The 25,780-nt window shown below is 40.7% G+C and overlaps 1 protein-coding gene across 2 annotated transcripts in view; it reads right to left on the bottom strand.

The window, feature by feature from the left end:
* Nucleotides 1-3,384: 3,384 nt before the first annotated feature.
* The window catches only part of MYRIP (myosin VIIA and Rab interacting protein), a 219,941-nt gene continuing 197,545 nt past the window's right edge, over nt 3,385-25,780 (bottom strand). Inside the window, exons 11-17 of one of the 2 annotated variants that reach the window (XM_086468063.1) lie at nt 18,788-18,850; nt 11,840-12,034; nt 7,045-7,206; nt 5,251-5,355; nt 5,095-5,155; nt 4,175-4,293; nt 3,385-3,417 (exon numbers count right to left, since the gene is read on the bottom strand). In XM_086468063.1, coding sequence (XP_086324189.1) covers nt 3,385-3,417; nt 4,175-4,293; nt 5,095-5,155; nt 5,251-5,355; nt 7,045-7,206; nt 11,840-12,034; nt 18,788-18,850 — 738 coding nt within the window. The remainder of the gene's footprint in view (nt 3,418-4,174; nt 4,294-5,094; nt 5,156-5,250; nt 5,356-7,044; nt 7,207-11,839; nt 12,035-18,787; nt 18,851-25,780) is intronic. The other variant, XM_086468064.1, reaches the window with a different exon arrangement.

The raw sequence follows: 25,780 nt of genomic DNA, 5'->3' as shown, positions 1-25,780 counted from the left end.
ACCCCTTTTTTCTCTTTGCAAATGGTCTGTCAGTAAGGGGTGGATTTTTATTATTATAAGGTAGTTACTACTATTTATAACACAACATATCTGCTGATCCAAAGTGTTGCTTAAAATATGCTGGTTTAAATGAACGCCCTCATGGTGAAATAAATATGCTGATAAAGAAATATTTTGATCAGCATTCAGCGCACGGGACTTTGGAAATACTAGACTAAGATCACCAGGAAGGGTCTTGCTCAGTTTGTCATTTTGCAGCAATTCCAGTGAGAGTTACAGAAATTCTGCCTGAGAAATTCTGTTTGAGGTGGTATTTTGCCCAACAGACTCGACAGTTTAGAGAAGATTAACCATCAAATGTTCCTAACAGCATTTCTCCCACCCCAGCCCCTGAACAGAGTGCGTTAACGTGTGTCCTCCCCTCAGCTAACCAAGGCAATTCTGCAGAGCTGCCCATCTCCTGGGTTTAATGGGGTCACTTGTGGACTGGCAGTACCTGGGCACTGCGTGCGGCAGCGTGTTCTGCACGCTTCCTGGCCGAAGCGCACATAAATCCAAACAACAGAGAAGAACTTTTGGGTTTTCTTTATGAATCAAGTCCTTGAAAAGGCATTCTTTTCATAAATCGCTTTTACTCTTTTATAATTATTCTTGACAATAATTCTTGGTGAGTATGCAGATAACAACAACAAGGCAAGCTTAATATTCACTCAGACTTAATCAAATAGATCATATAGTCTTCATTTTACCCATTAAAATATTTTCATTTATAAAAATTAATCTAAATATAAATATTAACACTAAAGATTGAAATCACTTGATGACAAAATAATTCTTTGTGTGCTATAACATATGCTTTTATGATTTCTTTAAAACAGTAAATTATATCTTTGCACATATTTGGCACAATAAACATTTGTAAAAATTCAAATGCCTTATAGCAGATGGGATTTTTTTTCCTTTTTTTTTTTTTTTTGCAATGCCTACACAGTACACATTTTTTTGTCAAAGAAGACTGAATATTTTAACATTGTAACACAATAATAGTTGCTTTTCATGCCTCTGAAGGAAAACAACCTATTCCAAACTTTGTTGGCTTATTTAAATCACAGTAACAGAACAAAAGCCAAAGAGTTATTCTATTAAAATTAGTAATTTCTGTATTGATATTACATACACAATATTAATTATTTATTAGACGAATATGTAGACCAACCACCATTAATGACATTTCATAACACGTGTACCTGCATAAACCAGAACCTGGGAATGTACTGTATACACACACGAGAACAGTCAAGGAAGGAGGAGGAGACTGGATAACACAAAAATTACTAGGCATCCTACTCTGTTTAATCTCCTTTACTGGATTGCATATATAAATAAAATCTATTTGTTTTATATATATATTTATATATTAAACAGAGTGGGCCAAATTCTGCCCTCACATCTGTGAAACCAATTTCAGAGAACTAGTATTGTGTGAGAGTAAAAGAAGTCATAATTTCACCCAGAATGAAATTATACATTGGGTCAGATCTTGGGCAGATGGACATTCCTTGAAGGGATGGTGCGATGCTTACGTATTCTAGGTGGGAAGATGGTTGTATTTATCCCGAAGGTTCCTTACATGCAGCTGGACATCAGAGTACTGACAAGCCAGATGTCAAATGTGGGTGGCAGATTTGCAACTGACACTGTTTTTCCAACTGTCCCATCCAGCCGTTCCTCACCTTCCTCACCTGGCCCCCCAAATCCAGCCAGGAAATTTGCCCAGTTTTGCACCAATTTGCCCAACCACAGTCATTTCATGGCCTGGTGTCCCAGGGGACTGCTTTCCTGCCACACAGCAGGCAATGTGTGGCACTTTGCTAGTGGGTGTTCACCGGGATGCCAGCAAAAGGAGCAGCTCTCCTCCTTCCCTGGTACCACTGCTCTCGGGAGAGCTCACCACTCCTTAATGCTGAGGAGGAATTTGTCAGCCTGTGCCCTCCTCCGTAGTATGTTTCACATCAACCCAGTCTGCATTTGGGTACCTGCTCTGCACTTCGTGTGGAAGATATGGGATTTACTGGCTTATCACCTCCTCTAACTACCTCCTTTGTATTCTTCAGAGCAAAAAGTACCAAAAATTGTCAAGGTCCTGCCCAAAAGGGGTGAGAGGGACACCCTGTAAGCAGCATCTTCCCTCCTGGGCATCTGCTCAAGAGCCTTCCAGTTTGGCTCACCTTTTGAAGGTCTCAAGAAATAAAAGAAGAAATTTTACTATTCACAATCAAATTCAGAGTGGTCCAATGGTAGTAGGGTGCACATGGCACCAGCGACAGGCCCCAGCTACTCTACGCTGGCTACAGAATAGTAAAGGAAAAGGCCTCTGGGCTACATTTGCCCCCTCCTCAGAAAAGCCAGGAAACGGCAGAAGGGAACCTCTTACAGGCTGCAGCCACCCTACAACCACCAGCCAGTCAGCAGAGATCTCATCCACAATGCTTTTACCTTCTTTTTCCAATCTTAAAAGATTTGGTCAGAATTTATTCTGAACTACGGTATGGTTGGACACCACCAAGCTGACAATGTTACCAAGGAGAATGAGACATACAAAGGTGTTGGTTTCACAACAGTGTTCAGATGTTTCCAGATGCCAGGATTCTAACTCAACAGACATTTGGTCCACATCTGCTGCCACCAATTCATGGTTCAATGTGACATCCATGTCCCCCCGGCTACCAAGAGCAAAATACCTAGCTCTGGAGCTAGAACGTTAACTCTGCCAAACATACCCTCAGTGAACAGCGAAGTCTTTGCACATCGCACCTCCTCCTACAAACCCTGTCAAAACTTCCACTGACTCCCTGGGAGCAGAGCTAGGTACGCTGATTGTCCAATCCCACCATGCAGCTGAAAAGCAGCGTACACTGCACAGGGTTGTTCTTATTGCTCGACAAGATGGATGCCTACGTGAATAGTAAGAGGCCAGCAAATATGGATCACAGGTCTGCTTTGTTCTTTCTTTTTGTATGAAATATTGGCCTATAATTATGATTGACTGAGTGTACAAAAACGTACTGCAGTTTAAAGACGACATACTTTAGTACAATCAATAGGGAGAAAAAGTGCATCTTAAAATGTGGAGCCTTGCTTTTGAAACTCAGCATCCTTTCTAGAGTCTTGTGAGAACTTTAAGGCAGAGTTTCCTTTAGCAGACCACAATGCTGAAGACTTGGACAGCTTTCTCAGTGAGGTATCCAAACGAAGCCCTATAACTGAGGCATTGTGGGTTCTTGAGGGTCCATTTTCAGCTGGACATACACAATGGCTGTTAAGTAAAGGCACTGTAGTGTACAGCCTTAGGCAGTGTGTTATTGGCAGTAAGGAAGTGTAAGTTTAGTACATCACAGCAGATCCTATAGCAGGTTCCTAGAACAGAGAGGGACAAGAAAGAAAAAAAAAAAAACATGTGCTTTTCCCAAGAAAGGTTGGACCAGATGATCCTTGAGGTCCCTTCCAACCTGGTATTCTATGATTCTATGAGCGAAACACAAAACAAGCTTGCTGAAGCTTCTAGGGAGCCAGATCCTTCCTCTTCTCACCTCCCCACCTATTTTCCACGTATCTAGTGGCAGACTGCTTTGGGACTTTTTTCCCTTATCCCTCTATGGCTGCTATAGAAGAAATGATTGACAGCTGTCCAGTGAAGCCTATTTGTTCAAATCCTGCAGAGCCAACGCGTGGCCTATCTACCCCTTAAATTCCACCTAGGTAATCTTTGAACATTTCTCAAAAGTTAGTGGGATTCAACGTGACTCTCGCCTGCTGAGTTACAGTGTGCAGCTGTTTCTGTGAGAGTCTGGTTCAGAAGTCTGAATTGCAGGGGACCACTAATTTATTTTTTTAAAAAAAAAACAAGAGTAGCACATTCCTGGAGACCTGGCAGTCAGGGTACATTCACACAGGCTGACATTTAGGAGCCGCTATACTATGGTGTATAGTCAGACATCTTCCAGGACACTGGTCATATTTATTCAGAGCTGCCTCAGCGGTGTCTGTTCTTCTTCCTCAAACTATTAAGAGAAGTTTTGTGAAGATGCTGAAATGTAGCTGCCTACACAGATACCGGTATCTCCCTATTTACTGCTTTTAACAGCAATTTTAAAAACATTTGTTATGAGTTTACCATTAAGTCCTTGGCAGTGCTTTTCCTCTCTTTAGTTCTTTGTGTTAGAGATCCTTGAAGTATGAAGTTTCTGTTAAATGTCCTGACTGTGGTAACTGGAGAACCATCTGCTTTTTCACCTGGGAAAAATATAAAAAGGGGAGATTTTTCACATAACAGATTGAAGCATATATAACAATACTCCTGAAGAGTCATAGCTTCTAGAGAGATAAAACTTCCCCTAAGACATGTGAGGAAAGCTGGATTTAATTTAAATGAAAAAGAGCAGGCTGTGATACTCCAAATTTATATTAAAGTTTGAGGCCATGTCAATCAGTGGAATTATACAAGAGTAAAACAAGAGTAATGCAAGGTGAAGCAGGCCCTAGAATTGCCAGAGATATTGCACTGCAGGGTTAAAAAAAAAAGAGAAAACATGAGAGAAAAAAGCACTTTATAAGGCCAATTCACAGCCATACCCTAACATACCAGCAACACTGCTGAGCCACATCATACGGCCTGAAATCAGCATATACAGGCTTTAAGAAAGCAACGGTGGGTTGTGGAGAGCGGCAACTTTTGGCAATTAAACACTGCGACTGCTTGGGCCTCACAAACTAACCCCAGGCACGCCGGAGCAGGGACATCCCTGCTGCAGGGCAAGTATTCAGCATTCCTCATTTGCTTTTCCCAGCCTTCTGCTTCTGCTCCTATTGATTTGCCACTGTCACAACTTCCACTGAAGTGGTGATGCTTTTTAATGTGACAAATGGGTATTTTATGTAATCCAAGTACAATGGGAAATGAAGAGGGTGGACATATTTAGGCTTTCTCTGTTCATTTTGTAACTTAATCTTTCCTCTGCTTTGCTGAACTGTACATTATATTGAACCTTATAAAGAGAGAGACTCTCTCTCTATAATGTAACAACTTAAGTGCACCTTTTATTGGTGGAGCTGGAAGTTTTCTCCTCTGCTGTCTTGATGTGTCTATTGTATGCATCTGTAAACAACACATGTGCATTACTCAACTCCATTACAGAAAAAGAGGCAAGATTTCCCCAATGTATTTTTGAATACTACATAATGTTCTGGCACCTGGTTTGTTTGCTTTTGATCCCGTTTCCTTGTCAGGCGAACACATGGAGCCACGTTCAAGCCTGCAACAGTGAGAGCTGATATTCTGCTCTCAATATCTGAAATCTTCAAAGAAAATAAAAGAGAGAGACAGACAGATGGGGAGGGGGAAAAAGAAGTTTTAAAATTACTACGGATGCCACTACTAAAATATACCCCTCCCCCAGTCAAATCCTCTTTAATCAAATAATGTAAACAGATGGCTAACTTCTTCAGCAATTCTGACACTTTCCTGTACTCTTTAGTCCTGATGTAAAAAGGGGCTTAATTTGTTAGTAAAGATGGAGTAAAAGGACAATCTAACCTACCTTGTGACTCCAAGCAAGAGGCATTTTACTCCTTGTGAGGAAAAAAAGAAAGAAGAGAAAACCTGCATCTGCCATCTCCCAGTTACCTTTAGCTGTATAATCCCAAGTTCATTCAAGCTGTGTTTTTGAAAGGTTACATTCAAAGAACAACTTTGTGGGACACATTTTCTAATTCAAAATTAATTTCATGCACACACAAAGTACATCCACCATCACAAAATCTAAACATTTAATCTTAAATATTTCTTATTTTTTAATTTTTGTTAAACACAAACATGCATAAATGCAGGTATGCATGATATAAGAACACTCAGTGGCAAACAAATTGCTAGGAAAAACAAAAGTCCAAGAGAGCAAACATCTGGAGGGGAAAGCAGGCTGATGTGAGATGAGTGGAAACAAATGTTGCCAAAAGGGAAAGAAGTGTCAGAGAAGTCAGACATACAACACGACTCCTGATTCGTGATGACACCTGAAGCTGTTTGCTCTGCAGAAAACCTTCCGTTGGCCTCTTTGTCATCCTCCTCACATAGCTTAGGCCTCTCTCCTCCTCACCTCTCACCCCCATTAACATATTTACTGTACAATAATAACCAAAGCAAACAAAACGTCACTGCCAGTTTGCCATCTAGTGCAGCAATGCACTTCTGACATCAGAGAGATGTCAGTCTCTCAGACCTTTGCTCAGTCCTAAATTGAGTATGCTCCTGCTGAGTAAAACCAGCAGGACTTCCCATTAAAGCCTGGCACAGGCAGGTCAGAGTTCCTCGCTTGGTACAAACTGGTCAGTGAAATCCTTGGCAGTGAGTTGCTCGCAGCGTTAGCCCCTTGAGGTCTGGCAGCGTTACCTTGTTCAGCTCCCAGCACCAGATCACAGTGTGTTCTTCTAAGACTCAGACTTTCTGGAGCCCACTAGAAAGATGCTAGATCGCAACCCACAAGAGCAATTGCTGGAATGTGTGCTGCTTAGCAGCTAAATCCCAAGGCAGGCTTGCAAGTGCTAGGCTCTCTGCTTGGCTCAGCAGCTGGCTGCTGCTGGCCTTTTTCGGTAGAACGGTACCGACACTGGCTTCTTTCGGGATGAGCTTTACAATCTGCTGATTAGCTAAACTGCCTAAGACTGCATTTGCAGTCTGACCACAGCCACGTGTGTGACACCACGTGAGCTGCCTGGCAGCGAGGAGCAGGTTCAGTATTAGTATTGCAGTAACAGGCTGTTGCACTCCCATGTCTGACAACAGGGAAGAAACGAATACACTACACCTGGCTGGGCTAAGTTACACATCTTAATTACATTTTGCTGAGCTCCTGTGATGCAGTCAGCATCCTTGGATCATCAGTCCACTGTGGTACAGAATAATATTGAAAGTAAGTGTGTGCAGACAACAGGTAAGCACTAGGCAAAGCAGTGTGAAACCTGCAGTCAGGGAGAAGCCGCTGTCCTCACCTGAAGCTCCGCGTGATGAACCTGGGCGGCTGCTGTGGCCACCTGATCCTCCAGATCAGCCAGCTCAGATTCTGCAGTAACACTGTTGATCTTGCGTGCGGCGTCTTCCAGGTTGGTCAGCTGCCCCTCCAGCCCGTACACCGTGCTGGCCGTCAGGTACACCTGCAGGGCCAAGGCAGGGAGAAGGGTCAGTGATTTCTGTTTTGTGGGCATGGAGGTTTGAGCAGGCTGCATCTTCCATGATACCTCTGAGCTTCACTCCTTGCTAACCTACTACAGGGAGACGTACCTGGCAATGCAAATTCATGGGGGAATAATCTGAAAACACACAGCCACAAAGAGAAGGGAGGCATGAGGTGGCTGCACTCCAAATTTCATAGGTGCTACAACGGTATTTCAAAACAGATCGTTCCAGATTCACCAGCAAAAAAAAAAAAAAGCTGAAAAGTTTGCTTTTTTATTTTTGATATTCAATTACATAACAAAACCCCTAAGTCTACAAGGGGAAGTCAACAGATCACACCTCATATAAAGCTGTGCTCATTGAAACACGCCTAATGCCTTCTAGCAATCAAATTTCTGTAAGAATAACTGTTATATAGTTATAACATGTAGTTATTAATTTCTTGTAGAGTAACTGTGCTTAAATGTACAACATAGTTTTCCATCCCATCTTGCTCTCAGCCAAAACCTTCCTGCCTCCTGGCCCTTTGGAGTGAATCTGTGGAGGGTCTTATCTGGGCCACGTAAGACAGAATAACAGACTTTATCATTTAGAGATCTTCCCTAAAAACAGACAACCTGAAATATTTTGACCTACCTACGATACCTCTGATAACTGCACGTAAAGGTTTCGTTTCCCATTCAGCTCCTCAGAGCAATAATTCATGATACACTGTTTTTAACCTGTTTCTTTTATTTCACATAGAAATCAAAGGTACAGGGCCAGATGAAGGTCTCTGGTTTATAGAAAAGGGTAATTTTTCAAGCATTGGCTTTTGACATCTGTGCTTAAAATCGCGCAGACCCATGTGCACTTTCTGCCTGTTTACCAGACAGCCAAGAGACTGTTTCCATGATGCTGGTAACAGCACAGTGGAAATGAAATCTATATTCTGATTCTACCCACTGGCAGCCTCACTCAAATAGCAGTAAAGACTGCGGTGCTGCAAAACTAGCATGAATTAAACAAGTTCTGTGGCTGACTTCATGGTTACAAGGTGAAAGCAAACAGGATCTAAAACAGATCCTTGACCAGATACCGTCACTTTATATGTTTTCCACTCAAGTCATTATATCTGACCACAATTCCTAGATCATGTTGATCATGGAATCCGTTGTATGTATCCATTGACATAACAGGTATTCAAATAATTTCTGGCTATGGTTTGACTTTATGGATCAAAAGTGGTGCAGAATTACTAGGTTAAGACTTAAGTAAGTGTTTCCATTTTATTATTTTTTATTTTATTACTGTTTCCTACTTGCTTGCAATAAGTTTTTTTTCCTTTGTATCAGTTGTTTCAAGGCATAAATGTAGATACATTTTTTTCACATATGTGACTTTGCTAAGAAACAAATTCACTGTATCTTGTATGAACTGCATCTTGTAAGACCACAGTCTAACTGCAGGCATGAGATCTTTGAAAAATCTAACTAGAACAAATAAGTGATCTGGTTTAACATCATCTTTGCTGAAGTACTCAGAGACACAGGTGGGCCATAAAGTTAACACGCTGATTTAAATAGAAAGGCTGCTGCTTTTGTGGGTTTTAATTATTTTTTCTGTTCATTTAAATGATACATCCTTGTGGTGGGACATACCACAGACACTTCAGATTAAAAGGTGATTTTTAAAATTTCCATATCATGTCTGAAAGCTCAGAGAAAGAACAAAAAGGAGCATTATGAACAGAAACACCTTTAGAAAGTTAAAGAAAAGATGTATTTAAATGCTGTGCCAAAATTCTCTACACAGTAAGTTATACTTTTCAAGAGGGGGAAAAAAAAATCTAACGAAAATAGGACTGACAGAAAAATGCGGGAAGGGAAAGTCATCATGTTTTCGTAGCTCCATCAGCCCCTACATTTCTTAAATTTTAATTTTATTGAACATTTTCCCGCTAGATCGGCATAAAAGATTTTTCTAAATAATATTCTCTTTACCTGAACAATCATTGCACTTCCAAACAGCAAAGGCATACTTGCAGGTCTCTGCTAAATCATGCCCTTATGCATACATTCACATTCAGATAGTGGAGACTTATTTTACCATCATTTAGGTATGCACAGCTTCCACTAAGACTCACCTGACCTTGTGCAGTTATAGGTGGCCCTACATTCTCCACACTGATACATGCACAGTTCCCGAAATGATAGAGAGCCCAAAAATGAACAGTATCTATATACACCCAGAACCTCTCCCAAAATTTGATGTAAAGAGGATAAGCTGTATGCAGATGTGCCCCCAGGTGCACTGAGAAAAGGTACGGATTCCTGCATTTGGAAAGGCGCTCTAACTCTACTATGGAGTATGGTGGTGAAATCTTGAAACCACGAATTTTTGCCATCTACTTTATATCTTGGTGTGGGGCAGAGAAAGAGGTAGTGTGGGACACAGTGAGGCTGAGCTGGATACCTTATGACCTATGCAGGGAACTGAGAGAAGCTAAACCAGACATATGCTGCAGAGGGCAACACCACAGCAAGAAATGCTCTGCCTCAGTGCCCAGTCTCTGCTCAGTCCGAACGAATGACTAGGGGCCATGGCACCACAGATGCCAGAGCTCCACAAGGACAGGAGGGATTGTTGGAGTGCAACTGGGAAAACAAATGCACCTTCAGACAGTTTACAACACAGTTCACCACAGAACAAATGTGGAGGCAACTCTCCCCAAATTGCTCTCTGTCCTCCTGAGGAATTTCTTAGTTTTTCTAAAGATGTGGTCCAGCCTGGACTTGGATTTTTGTTCTGTATTCTCTCTCCTGCCAGATGCATTCTGTGGTGTTTGGAGCTAGGACACTTTAGTATTTCATGGGAGAGAAAATCTCCACCTACTTATCTACTTCTATTGTTCTGAAAAAAACCAAACCAAACAACTAGTAGTTGTTGTGGAGGTACATCTGTCATACAAGTATGAAATGGGTATCATGGTAGGTGGTATGAGGAAAGCACTTTGCTCACCACAAGCTCAAGTTACACCCTTCTCCAGGCACTACAGCAGCAACTGCTACAGGAAGCATTTACTACTCTGCAGAGGGCCATATCTGAGCTGCCACGTGTCCAGCGTCTCCTGGTCACACCCTCCTCTCTCGCCCCCTCAGCCCCGCTGGGGAGGACTCCCAAACCTATTTTGCTTGTTTGTTTTGATTTCCCCTCCCAGGCAAGAGCCAGGAGCATGGCTGACGTGTGGAAAGCCCATGGTGGGGCAAGTTCAGGTGGCTGTGGTGCTGCATGATGGAGGGCAGGAGACTCCAGCAACCAGGACAGCGTGTGGGAGTGAGGAGGAGCAGGAGAACTTCATCTGGCACAGCAGGATGCCTGGGAAGGCTGAGCAGAGGTGGGAAGGAGAGGTTTGGAGGTCAGGTTACAACTGGGAGCTGCTTGGGAAGGAGTGAAGCTGCTCTGAGGCGGGTTGGAGGGCATCCTGTTGGTGTGGGCAGGGGGAAAGGTCTGAGATGGAAAAGGTTTTGGAGCAGGTGAGGTTAGGAGGGGTAGGATCTCGTTTGGAAACCTCTGAACCAAAGCAGGGCTGGGAGATTTGAGCTCAGAATTGGTGTGGTGAGCGGGACTGAGGAGTTATGGGACTGGTGGGAAGTCCTCTGGAGTAGGACAGGCCCAGTGCCAGGACTGGCCGTTATTGCCGTGGATTATCTCCCACTCGTCCCCAGCCTGGGGCTGTTGTGGAAGTGTGTTTCTGTGCAGGAAACTGATTTTATCCCCAATAAGAGAGTCTGTCTGAAAATTTTCTGGGGCTAAAGAAAATGAGGATCTATTTTCTTAAATTGATCGGGATGTTATAATGCCACAGCTCAGATTCCTACAAGGTCTTTAAGAGCTCCTACTGAAGGGAAAAATTGCTGAAATGTAATCAGTTAAATGTGGGAAGAAGAGAAAATCGAAAGTTACAAGTGTACCAACTCTGTTAAGTGGATGCATAAAAATTTCCAGTGAGTAGTGACTTCCCTCTATGATTCAGCATTGCACTTTTTCCTGCAGATGACAGGCACTCATAAAAAGGGATGGATGATTCAGATGTCGCCAAACAAATGTTTGTTTAATTCAGCTTCTCCAGCCTGCTCTTTTTAACAGTGCAGCAGGCAGCTCTGGCTCCTTGGGTGCTCAGTGCAGTATGCTGGGCATGCGTGGGTGGAGGAAAAGCTCCTCTACTTCTTTGTGTGACTGGGGATATGCTTTCCCTACCTGTCCTTACAGTAATGAAGCTATTCTGGGACTTGGAGGCATGTGGTTTCAGCCAGGCATGGTACAGCTGCACAGCCACAGAGGCTTAAGTTAACTTTTGAGATAGAGATTCTAAAATTAGTTGTAAACCCCCAAAAATTCAACTCTCCCTCTCCCCCAAATATTTTAAAGTACATATTAAAAAACGCCCAACAACACAGCCGAGAACCCCTTTGAAATAGGATTTTTTGTTCTGTTTGTGTATTATAAACCAAAATTAATTCTGAACATCCACTGATGCTGCCTACACATCTTCCCTTTCCAGCTGGCACACACATGTAAGTACAATCACTCACACACGTGACACTTTCACGTACTGATTCACGTTCTTACGTTTTCTTCCAGTGTGGTGAGCTGCTCATCAAGTCTGACAGGGTCCGTCCCCAGTGGAAAGGTCCCTCTTTCTTTGTCCTGAATGTCAGCTGGGAAATCACAGGGACCGGTGGATTCTGCTATCAGTTCTTCAGTGGCATTGATGACTTTCAGGACTTCCGTAGATATGTTGCAGAGAGAGACAGCTGAGTACTTCTGTTTTGTTAGAAGAGTAGACAGAGAGAAGAACAGCATTGAATTACCACAGAGGGGGTAATATGTAAAATCACCTTGCTAATAGCTGCAGCTTTAGCCATGCTAAAACAATTTACCTGGCTAACTGCTGTGAATAGACACAGGAACTGTGTAATGAAATAGTAATTTACTTCTCTTTTTTCTCCCTCCCTTTTTCACATATGCACACTGCTACAGCATGCAAAATAACGTACACATGCAATTCTTCTACAACACAATTTCTACTGGAGGGACGGTCCAAATCTTATCCCAAAGGAGCAAAGAAATATCCAGCTTTAAAGTACAAGTAAGTTAGATAACGCTATTTTTGCAACAGTGTTTGAAACAGGTTTTAAAACACAATCTTCCTTTCTGGGTACTGGCAAACAGATGTGGCAACTCATCTGTCTCCACACCCATGGGAGCTATCGCACTGCAGCTGTAAACCTGGGAGAGCGATCTTCATCAGCCCTGTGAGGACAGCATTTTACAAAGATGTTTGCTATGAACTATATAATAGCCCCAAAAAACAAAGGTTGAGCTATAAGTGTGTAAACACTTGTATCCTCATTTTTTTTAAATTTCAATTTACCTTTTAAAAAAAAAAAAAATAATTATATCAAATACCAAGGAAAAGTATGCAGTTTTATCAATTTTAAATTTTCTTTTTAAACAACCATAAGCCTATTTGTCAGTGTTCCCAATTTGTAATTAACTATTCTGATTCTGACGATTCTCACAGAGCTTTAGGCTTCAGGACAAGTCCTCTGATGGCAATAAAATTTCACCTGACGTACCTTCAAACATCAAGCTCAACATCCAATCTATACAGCTCGGAGATCGTGCCAAAGCTTGTTAAAGCCAATACAAACATTGTCACTGAATTTATGTGCAATACCTTTAGCATTGCTTTGCCTAAAAGAAAAGTGTGGGAAGCTTAGACCTAAATTTAATTAAATCCTCAAACCTGCAAATACTTGTGCGTGTGAATTAGGGGCCCACCCATCTGTAAATTTTCCCACAAACAAAATATCTGAGGATCAAAACTGAAGAAACAGACAGTCTTTGGATTCTATATAGTAAATTCTGTGGCACAGGAAAGTATAACTGATTAAAAATGTCAGTGTGTTATGTAAACATTGTATTAATCAGTATGTTGGCGGGCTCCTAAGCAGTATATAGAAGTAACGTTTCTTTGCTTCAGAAGATGAGTTTGGTGGGTTTAACTGGAAAACCTTTTACTATCACTTCCCTTTAATTAGCTGTTCATTTTTATGTTAGATAAGACTTTTACTGAAAACCTACTTTTTTAGCAGTGTATGCTCAACTGTTGTGTATCAATACGTTACAGCATCTTTAGGACTGTTACTTCTCTGAGTTACAAGAAATAATTAGATACGTGAGATTAAAGAGAAGGAGAACAAAGCAAATACAGTATGCTAGAGCACTCAGATCTTTAGCTTGTTAGCACAGCTAACACAGCCCCAAACAAGCAGGCCTGGGACTCTCTTACTGAGAACAAATACTTGAACCCCATAATAAGCCTACTGTTTTTTCCATTTATTTTCACAAGTGCCAATTAGGTTAAAAACAGATCAATAATTTTATAGGATGGAAGAGGAAATCAATGTTACTTTGTTTTATTATTTGCTTTTACAAGTACCTAATTCTTATTCTATTCTATGAGTAGTGAACAAAAACAGGTAAAGGCCAGGCACTACATTTTCTTCATCATCTTCCCTGATGTATGCTCTCCATTACAAGAACTGTAGCCTCACTTTAGTGTTCATTATTTCTTAAAATTTTTATTATCCCTTGTAGTTAACGATGGATTTCCAGAAAAGATTAAACTAAATTAGAAAAAGGTGTTCTTATACCAGAATATGAGAATCCATATTAGCATTTATTAAACACCAATTATTACAAAACAGGGTTTTGGTTTTGTTTTTGGGGTTTTTGTTTGTTTGTTTTCCTGGTAAAGTGTTCTGTGAGAGGAAGCTTTACGAAATCAAGATTTTGAGTAAAATACCCTGCCTTCTCCACAGGTAACGGACAGGGGAAGAAAAGTTCAACAAGACAGAATGGAACAGAACAGAACAGAATAGTATAGAATATTTTTTCAGCTGGATGGGACCTACAACAATCATCTAGTCCAACTGCCTGACCACTTCAGGGCTGACCAAAAGTTAAAGCACATTATTAAGGGCATTGTCCAAACACCTCTTAAACACTGAGAGGCCTGGGGGATCGACCACCTCTCTAGGAAGCCTGTTCCAGGGTTTGGCTACCCTCTGTGAACAAATGCTTCCTAATAGTCAGTCTAAATCTCCCCGGGTGCAGAAATGTGATTTTTAGCTTTTCTAGAATTTTGAAGTTAGTTCTTAGTGGCAGATACTGTTTGACTTTTAAAACCAAAGATTTGCTTTCCATTAAATGTTGCACTACGCAGCTAAATGAATGTTCTTAAAGTGCGTGCATCACTGAATGTATCCCAATCCTAGCCTGAAGGTATCTAGGCACAGGAGTCATAATGTTAAAGCTTTTCTTTAAGCTTGTGAAACATCTGATTTCATAGTATGAGAAGGATGCAGCGCTAGAGTTTAAACACCACAAAGAAATACAGGGCAAGCAAAAGTGATTTTTCTTAGAGTGTATCTGAAGAGTAGATCTCCCAAAACATAAGAGCACATGCAATATTTCAAGGTATTGAAACCTAAACTTTGTGAAAGTTTTCTGCTAAAGGATATTTAGAACTCAGCTTTCCCCTGGGCTGTATTTTACAGAGGAGCAAGAAGACATTAATGTCTGCCTGAGGGAGACATAAAATCAACATGTGGGGAGTTCAAGGATTCTCAAATTGGAAAACCTGGATACTCAATTAATGGTTTTGCATATGTTTTTACCTGTTTTTTCAGCAACTGTCAAAAGCTGTTAAAACAGCTCATGCTCCAAACTGGCCAGTTTGGAAACCTAGTGGGGCACTCTAGATAGAATTATTTAGCATGTGATGTGCTGGAGAGGGTACAGCAGCGGACTACCAAGCTAGTGAAGGATTTGGAGCATGTCTTGTATAAGGAATGGCTGAGGGTTCTGGGGCTGTTTAGCCTGGAGAAGAGAAGGCTGAGGAGAGACCTTATCGCTTTCTACAACTATCTGAAAGGAAGTTGTAGCGAGGCAGGGGTCGGTCTCTTCTCCCCTAGTAACAAGCAATAGAACAAGGGGAAGTGGCCTTAAGCTGCATCAGGGGAGGTTCAGGCTGGATATTAGGAAGAATTTCTTTACTGAAAGGGTTGTCAGGCACTGGAACAGCCTACCCAGGGAGGTGGTGGAGTCACCATCCCTGGAGGTGTTTAAGAGATGGGTAGATGTTGTACTTAGGGACATGGTTTAGTGGTGTTGATAGAGCTGGGACAAAGGTTGGACTTGATGATCTTGAAGGTCTCTTCCAACCAAAACTGTTCTATGATTCTGTGATTCTATGTGTGAGGAAAAAAAAAAAGAAGAAAAAAAAAAAGTGTCCTGGAGTTTTAGTGCTTCACAACCCTCTCCCTTCCTCGACCACTCTTGTCAAACTTACGATTTATTAGGTTCTATAAAAATCACCTAAAATTCACAGACACGCACACCAAGATCATCCTGGTAGGTGGACATTTCTAATTGCTATAAAGATCTCTTGGCTGTCTGATTTATCTTGCCCTTGCAGGAAAGGTCATTGTTAACACCTATAAGTGATTCAGAGAGACAGCTATCATGCCATGATGAAGTCTCTCCATCTGTCTTATCAAGCAAGTCAAAGAAGTAATATGGATGTGATAGATGCTGAAAGCAATCTCTATTACAAATAACTAGCACAGAAAAGCTAAGCGCAGCCATTCTTCTTGAAACATGGGGATGTATTCTGATTTCAACTGTGCTACCCTACTTCTGGATTAACACCAGCCCTCCCAAATTAGATCGATGCAGCTGATCCAAATTTGAATGTTTCTACTGGTTATGAGAATCTCATTTTTTACTGAATTTGAGACTAAGAGTTCAACAGAATGAGGAAAACATGCTTTTTATGATAATTAATGCCCACACTCACAAATACGTTAAAGGCACAGTCAAAAGGAGATGCTCAATTTCCCTGGGTTCTTTGTGGGAGAGTTTTAGAACTAATGAAATACTAAAGAAGTGTGCGTATGCAAACACATATATGTATACATATGCATTGAATAGAACAAACAGCATGTTGTAAAACTTCTTTACTGCCATTTTTATGTGTGGTTGAACAGATGGAAAGGATTCCTGTTTTGCTGAAGATTATGTTTCAGTGGTCTAAGCTAGCTCTTGCCAATGCTATTAGCCATTTCCTCGCCCTTCTGCCGTCTCTTTTTTCTTTCCCTGATGATGCTGCCAATATTTCCTTTGTTGTTTTACTTAACGATGCTACACTGGAAGGTGCATTATAGAACAGTATTGCATCCTCGCACAAAGGATGATGAATAATGGGAGGAAAGCAGGATGATAAAACTGAAGCAACGCTAAAGAGTCCAAACTGCTAAGAGCAGGTGAGCATTAAGTCCTTGTACGCATCTCAGCAACCTATGACATTTCCACATCAAGTTTCCTTTACATGAACATTATTGCTTTTACCTTCAATGCTCTTAAGTAGGAGATCTCTATCACTCACTAATTTTTTCTCCACGTTGTACTCAGCCATTAGCACTTTCTCTTTTTTGCTACTATAATTTAATGCATTGTTAGGCTCTATTAAACTGGCATGGGAGGCAGTGACTTGCAATTCAATAGAGAAAAGTTGACATCAGCAGTTAGATCAAGAAAACCTTCCATCACTAGCAGCTCTGGCAGTATTGACCACATCCTTGATGACTTGTAGTGTGATCATTTTTACTTCCAGTCTCAAGCCATTCTATCACGCTCCGAGTCACGTGCCCGTTTTGCAGTCGATACCCCTAATTTTTTTTTTTGTAGGGAGTTGAGGGGAACTGGGGAGAAGATGTGTTTTGTTTTGCCACTGGTTGATTCATTTCTCGGAGTAACCTGACTGAAACCCAAGTTGACAAAACCAAACCCCAAACCTGCCTATCTCATCTCCCCACCTGGTGGGAGTTCATTGTACAGCTTTGAGAAGGTCCTGAAAAGCCCCCTAAAAGTCCATCTCCCTCACAGGCAAACAAGATCTGGGACACTGGCTAAGTCACAGTGTGGGAGGAATAGAGCCAACTGTCAATGGCAGTCATCAACCCTGACCTTCAAAAGCTCTTTGGCCTACAAGTGAGCCCTAAGCACTCATTACCACAAAGACGAGGAAAGAAAGCTAAAATTTGCTTTGATATTTGATGGAAGACAAGTATACTATGATAAACTATGGTGGTAAGGAATTACTGTTCTGTGAAAGTTTAAGACTTCCTGCCTTGACCTTAACATCAATAGCTTCACATTTATGGGCACTCATTTAGAAAAAGAAAGCTAAATTATCTCACAGAGTGAGCTACTATTCTACTATTCTCCAAAGTACGACACAGAGAAATACAATCTCTTTTTGATTGTGCTGTGTAATTCTGAATATTAGATTTTTACCAATGAATTCAATCCACTGTCCTAATGTAGTTACAGATGTAATTTGTAATGCCTCATTTCTAGAGACAAGTTGCCTATAATTATGAGAAAGGAAGTTATTTTCCAAGAGGTGAAATATTATGGTCCAAGTTGGAAATGGAAAGATTTAAATGTTAAAATCCACACAGGATTCTGTGAAAATATCTATAATGGACATGTGCTGATGACATTGCACAAATGGAAGAATATTTTTTCTTTAAAATCTTCCTTGATATTTTTACTAAAGAAAACCAAGATGATTAAAAGGTTATTAAAATTCATAGTACAAAATTTAACTCTGAGAGTAAGGAAAAAAAAGAAAAAGTTGAGAGGAGAAGGGTTTTGCTGAATTAAGCATCAACTTTTGACACAAAATGTGATTCTTATTTTAGTCTGAGAGAATGCTACAGAATTAATTTGCTTACCACTATACATGACATACTAAAAATAGCATGTATTTTAAAATATAAGATAATAATATATTTTCCCAGGAAATAAAATGAAAATCTGTTTTCATATCTGATTCTTTTAAGCTGAGACTCAAATAGCACAGAATATGAAACCTCTTCCCACCTAGACAGATGATAAGCACAGACACTATCAGCAAAGTGAGAAAGTGTCTACTCACTGCGTACAATCTCTACAATGAATTAAGGGTTTTGTTTGTTTTTTAAATTGGGAGCTTAGAAAGATTTTTTGAAGACCACCATGATCAGAAACTGCTAAAAATCTTATTGCTGAAATAGAATTTTACTTTTTTTCCTTCCACATTTCTTAATATAGGTACATGAGAATAGGAAGATCATACAGCCTATCTTTGTCTTCTGTTCTTCTTTACTGATAAAACAAATTCTTATCACAAAGCCAAATAAGAGAGCCAGTCTGCTCCACATAGCTACTTCATGCTCATCACTGCCATCACAACACAGGGCTAGCTGTGATTATAAAATAATTTTCTTCAATGATTACTGATTGCGGCCAAAAGGTATGATTTTTACAGGCCTGATATTTCCAAGAAAACATTTTGATTTGAGAATTTTGCTTGGGAAATGTGGAAACCCTCAATATCACTTTATAGCATCTCTTACTATGTAAGAGATGTGAGAAGACACAGACAAAACAAAGCATTCTCACCTGCTGCAATACAGTGGATAAAAACTGCAGCTTTAAATGAAGATCAAAAGCCTTTTGTTTTTCCTAGATAGTGGGAAAGCAGTTAAATAAAAAGGCAGAAAAGTTATATTAACAGCTACAGAGGTTAACATTTCTATAGGCTCAGACTTACAGAGAACTTTAGGATGAATGGCAAGAATAAAGAAACTAGCAAATATAAAATACCACAAAATTTAGATTTTACATTTATTGCTAAAATAGTTATTTTTATTTGTGGCATTTAGAATAACAGATCTCATTAAGACAGAAATTGCAAATGACACATCATTTTTAATAAAATAAACAGATGAGAAATATTGATTTCCAACACCACAAAACAAAGTGGCACTAGCAATAGGAAAAGACTTCTGCAGCAGTGTTAAGAAAAAGAAAAGCCAGCTATCTTCAATTGTTGGGTCTACACGACTGCAATTTGGACACCGTGTGTTTCTAGTTACAAAACAGTCTGTACCTCGCTTATGCCACAGTCTGATGCTCATGTCAGAAACACCTAGGCTGAGTTAAGTAAGACATCTTGTACCAAATCACTTCCTTCTGTTTGCTGCAGTCCCTCCCGCGGACTCCCAAAATGAACAAGTTAAATCGTTCATACTATGAACGTAGTGTCAAGTCAGTAGGCTTACCTTAATCCCCCTAATTTACTTAGGGCTACTTAAACTACACTGACTGGTTTTGCCTTGAAGTAATGACACAACCACAGTTACCCTGTTGGCTGTGCTGTGACAGAAGTATCATCCAGCTGAGGAGCGGTGTTTTCTTGAAACTCTTCTAGCTAGATCTGAAAGAGCATCTGTCACTGCCAAGTCTCGGGGATGCTTACAAAAGATAAAAAAATAGTAATTTTTTCATTACAGTCTATTTTCCCCCCATTTTGTTATAGCAGCTTACACTAATCTTCACTGATTTTCTGTAACTGTATCTGTAAAATGGCTTTTACGTTTTCCTTCTAAATAAATAAATCTTTGGTGATTAGACACCTGAAGGAATTCCCATTGCATGCATGCTGGACAGAGCAGGCTTGGGTGTGCACGCACATAAGTATCAAATCTGAGACTATGATAATCTTGTTTACAAAGGCTGCATTCCCCACGTGAAGCCAGCTGAAATTTCACCTATTCTGCACTTCTCCGAGTAGATTCAGCAGGGCTTTGATTCAGTTGCTTAAACACAGGCAGACAAGGTGCAATTTGAAACAGCTTGAAGTATCTGAGGATTTTCAAACACTGTCAGATATGACACAGGCCTGGGAGATGCATGTTTCCTCTGGACCAGCAGCTGAAGGCCCTGTGGGATACCCTAGGGCATCTCAGATGGACTATCTATATCCATACTTATGCAACTGTACTGAGCCCAGAAACCGTCAAACTTGGAGGAACACAAACATCACTGTCCACTTTTGAAAGCTTCTTAAAAATAAATGTTTATGGTCTTAAAGCAACTATTTTGCTTGAAGCCAAAGACTCAGATTTTGGCAAAATAAACTTAGGATGAACTTAATTTTCCATACTAAAGACCAACAAATAATAGTAAATACATATGAGAAATCTCTTGAATGGGATTTTTGTCCAGCACACTGCTTAATCCTCAGTTTAAAACTGAACATATACTTGACTGCTTTGTTGAACTGAGAACTTAAAACTTTGGATCCATTAGCCTGATGTGAAGATTAATGTCTCATACATCTTTTAGAAGAAAAAGCCACTGTTCCACCTTCCTTAACCAAAATCTTTTTTCTCTGCTGTCATTCAAAATCCTGTGCATAGATTATCTGCAGCTCATAAACCTTAAAAATCACTTTTTACAATGCTACCCACATTCAGTTTTCAATCCTGGACTTTGGAAGACTGCCCAGATAATTAACACCATAATAAAAGCCATGATCCACCAAAACACAGGAATTATTCCAAGCATCTTGCATACAAAAAGGTGAAACAACAGACACACAAATATCTTCTGATTTGTTAACCCAGGAACTGTAACTGTATTACACTCTTCAGCTTTATTAGCATAGCAGTAGCAATGTAGTAAAGCTATACACTAATGCTACTACATTTTCTTGCTTAAGTGAGCCATGGGATTCTGGCTCCTTTAGGAACTTTTACTCAGTCATTTCTAAAGCTTTCAGGCATATGAAGCTGGATGACAGTTTCGTATTAACCCCTGCCTGGACCAACACACCAACCAAAACACCCAGGAGTTCAGGGAGTTGCAAGATAATGGTCACAAAAACTACTACATCATCTTCTGTGAGGATGGGACATGCACCAGCACAAATGATTAATGAAGCCCAGCCACCACGAGACACAGGCTCTCTCTCTCTCATTATTACAGCACTGCTGTTGTAATGTTGCAGCCATCCCTACAGTGATGCTTTAACAGGTCTGTGATACACAGGAGGGATTCACTGCCATGTGCATGTCCAATGCCATTCTTCAGCTCCATCAAGGCTGTGAGCATATTTCTCTCCAGCGACAGTCCCACAAGTCCTCCTTCTCCTGACCCCCCCGTTACTGAGCCCTGGCCACCCTCTCCAAGGCCAGCTCCAGAGATAGCCACCAGCATACACTACACCAGGGAACTGTCTGTCTCTGCTGCTGCTGTAAGATGTACCCACATGCACAGCTACTGGCTATTCGTCTCACTAAAGAGAGGTGCCAGGCAGATCTTCTAATGTGTCAATATCATTATACTGGTAGTTGAGAAGTGCTAATTTACTTGGTGAAAAATGTAAGAAGTACTCTCCTGAAGCAAAGAATACAGACATCTGGCACAAATACACATGAAGATGATGCTTGCAGTACATGCTTTCCCCAAAATAAAGCTCTATAAAACCTAAGATGAATAAAATGTTTCCAGAGAATGAAGGCATAAATATTTTATGAGAAGAATATTTATGCTGTTATTCATACTGTCAGGGAAATTGGGAAGTTTCACTTAGGGAACAGGATTCCACTGTGCTACTTAACAAACTTACAGGTTGTCATTCAGAAAAGAGCTATGGTGTGCCTACTTACGTAATGTCGACAGAAAACAGCAGGACTTAAAGTTACTAAGCCTTGGGTGTAAAGATTCTCTGAGCAGAAATAAATGCCTAAAGAGGTTAAAAGAAATTCCCCAAGCACACAGCACATTGCATCAAGCTAATGCAAAGAGAAGAGAAACTCAGTGTTACTACTGAAGTTTAACTCACTTGCTCATTTGCATATCTTAAGCAAGGAGGAGTACAAAGTAGAAGGAGACAAAAAGAAACTCAAGGTCTTAACAACTTTCAGTTTTTATGCTATGTGAGGCAACTTGCAAAAATGGAAGGGGTTATTCTTTTTTTTAAACAGTATCTCTACAGGTTCTGATAAAGTGATCACAGTGATATAACAATACAATAGAATAACATACTAAAATATACTAAATACCTTTTTTAAAGCATCAGCTCAACATGTGATTATATGAGATTCCCAGCTTCCATTAAAAATAGAAGTCCAGATTTTTAAAGGTGCAGACACGTGAAAGTCAGATTTTCATTGAGCACCAGGTACCTAATCTCCAGTGATTCAATAAACAAAACATGTTTTTTTAAATCTTATTCTATGGTCAGGTGTGCTATAACTAGAAATTCTCTGTGATTTAAGGTTGCTAATGTGTTCCAGAATAAGCTTGTGAGACTAGAAGACTAAAGGTTAACAAAGACAAGCAGCATGGCTAAAATATGAGCAAGGTGGCTAAAATACAGTATTTCATTTGTGTTCGGGAGCTCAGAGCAGATTGTAGGCCCTCAAGCTCTCATTTTAATGGCCCAGAATTAGTGCTTCTGTATATCTAATTTGAAACTTGATGCCCAGGTCAGAAGTCTGGGTCTCTGGTTGACAATATTAAGTGCCAGTCTGAAAGATCTGTGATTCTCTACATATGCATTCTCCAAAACTCAGGCTTCTTAAGGAGGCAGCATTTTGAGACATCTGGCTTTTAAGGCATCTAAAGTTACTGGTTCCCTGAGAATACATTTTCTGTGCTTGTCTCCATTGAGACATGCCACCTACTCATCTTAAAGTTACTGCATGTTTTATGAGTTTAGCTATGTCTTCGTATTTTAGGTTGGCATAGCCGCAACTGGTTACACGCTGTCACCTTCAGTATTTCATTGTAAGATATTGGTGAGCCACCTTTCCAAAGAGAAGGCACGTGTCAGAAGGTTTTAAATCACCTTTAAGGACAACTGTCAAGAGTAAGAATTAAAGCAGCGTGCTTGTTTCTCTTCAGCTGAAGCAAGTCCCGCTATTGATTCCACTGAAGTCATGACCATGAATAGTGCTGCGATATTTTGGGTTCTTTATTATAGACAGAAGGAATATATACTGTGACCAAGAATGACTAAGACTTTTTTTTCTTTCAAAACTAAAAAATAATTAGGAACTCCAAGCATTCCCTTTTTGCTGAACACAGCATGTCTTTTTTTTTTTTTTTAAACTTAAGGAAATTTTACTGAGAAGAAAAAAAATAATCTTTCCTTTATTTTAAATAACCTACATACAAATGCTAAAGAAATAATAAAATTAGAGGAGGAAAAAACAACTAATACTACTTTGTAGATGCATGCAGATGAGTAACTGCACCACAAAACATACATTTGCCATTTTCTGCTCTCAGTTCACCATCTAGGAGCATTTTAGAAAGTCCTGTTCACAGCCTTTAATTCTGGACTTTAATTGCATCATGTTACACCCCAGCTAGCCTACACATCCTGTTGAATAAATTGATGTTGTTCGTTTGCCTTTGTAAACCAAAGACAAGCTAAATTGAATGCTGTTAACAAGCACTGGTGATAAAGCTTTTATTTGATTTCCTTAGAAAGGATGTGTGTACATCATGGAGATATTACTCCTCTGTGTAGTCCATAGCTAAATTACTCAGAATGAGGGAGTCACAGAATACTGAAGTTTGGAAAGGACCTCTGGAGATTGCCTAGTCCAACCCTTCTGCTCAAAGCAGTGTCAACTAGATCAGGTTGCCCAGGGCTGTGTCCAGTCAAATTTTGGTTGTCTCCAAGGATGTAGACTCTACAGTCTCTCTAGTAAACCTATTCCAGCATTTGACCACCCGCACAATGAAAAAGCTGTTTATGTTTAGATGGAATTTCTTGTATTTCAGTTTGTGCTCACTGCTTCTTGTCTTGTCACTGGACATAGGGTCTGATTTCCACTTCTTTATTTCCTCAAACATCCCCCACTCCCCCCATCAGGTATCTGTATACATTGAAGAGATCCTCCTCAAGCCTTCTCTTCTCTAGGTTAGACAATTCCAGCTCTCTCAGCCTCTCCTCATATGATAGATGCCCCAGTCTTTTAATCATCTCTATGGCACTTCACTGGGCTCACTTCAGTATGTTCATGTGTTCCTTGTACTGGGGAGCCTGGAACAGGACACAGCACTCCAGAAGTGTCCTCACCAGTATTAAATAAAGGGGAATAATCACCTCCCTCGGTCTGCTGGGTGCTGGTGACCTTTTCTGCGTGCATTGCTGGCTTATGTTCAAGATGGTGTCTACCAGGACCCCATGGTCTTTTCTGCCAAGCTGTTTCCCTGCCAGATGGCCTCCAGCCAGTATAGGTGCATGGGATAATTGCTTCCCAGGTGCAGGGCTTTGCATTTCCCTTTGTTGAACTTCATGAGGTTCTGTCAGCCCATTGCTCCACCCTGTCAAGATCCTCTGAATAACAACAGAACCATCTCATGTACCAACCGCTCCTCCAAATTTAGGAGGATAGGCTCTGTCTCATTGTTTGTCAATAGCGAAAATGTTAAACGGTACTGGTCCCACTATTGACCACTGGGGTACACCACTAGTGACCGGCCTGATCGCAACCCTTTCGGCCCAGCAATTCCGGCAATTTTCAATCCACCTCATCATCTACTTATTCAATCCTTATTTACTAAATTTGTCCGTGACGATGTTATGCGAGACACTGTTGAAAGCCTTGCTAAAGTCAAAATAAACAATATTCAGTGCTCTGAATGCCTCAGATTACCATGATCTTTCAAAGATGAACAACAGTGGCCTCACAACAACATGGTCCAGTTCCCTCAGCTCTTGTGAGGCCATCCCCATCGGGTGCCATGCATATGTGTACGTCCCATTTGTCAAAAAATTTGCTAACCTCATCCTCCTCTACCAAGGGTAAGTCTTCACTGCTCCAGACTTTCCCATAGGTCTCAGGGGCCTGGGATTCTTGAGGGCAGATCTTACCTGTAAACTGAGGTGAAAATAATGTCATGTAAGTTAGCCTTTTCCATGTTCTGTGTCACCAGGTCACTGCAGAAGTGAGCCCCGCTTTCCCTCATCTGCCCTTTGCTGCTGATATATCTGCAGAAGCCTTTATTCCCCTTTGTGTCCCTTGCCACATTCAAATCCAGGTGGGCATTGGCTTTCCTGACATGATTCCTGCACACTTGGACAGCGTCTCTATCATCCACCTGGGTCACTTGATCCTGCTTGCAGGTCCTGGTGTATTATTTATTTATATAATTTGAACAAAACACCTTTCAAATGATGAAGAATAGATTTCCTTTAGAGAGTTGTCCATACCCTCATCAAAGCTGAGCTGCTGTGCAGACAAGACCCCAAGAGGTGAGCCAAGACACACAGCAGACAAGAACAAGCCTAAGCAGACCTAAGGGATAAGAGCGCTTGACTGGCAAAGGGCAGTGCTGGGCTTCTACAGCACACCCCACGATCTGAAGAGAAATTCAGAGGCAGAAAGGGAACAGAGCAGGTGGTAGTCCTGTGGAGTGACACTGCAATCAGGTATCTCATTACAAGGGTGAAACAGCACAAACGGAGGATCTTATACATTATCAGAACTGACACTGGATTTCAGTCCCACTAAAATATGCTGCTACTCACAGAGGCCTATTAGCTGACAGAGTAACAGGGTTGGAAAGCTTTAGAGAAGACAAAATATT

Source organism: Leptosomus discolor, chromosome 7 (genome assembly GCF_034619465.1).
Source record: "Leptosomus discolor isolate bLepDis1 chromosome 7, bLepDis1.hap2, whole genome shotgun sequence".
NCBI classification, from domain to species: Eukaryota; Metazoa; Chordata; class Aves; order Leptosomiformes; family Leptosomidae; genus Leptosomus; species Leptosomus discolor.
The sequence above is the reverse complement of the archived record's forward strand: the minus strand, read 5'-3'. Positions and strand labels throughout refer to the sequence as shown.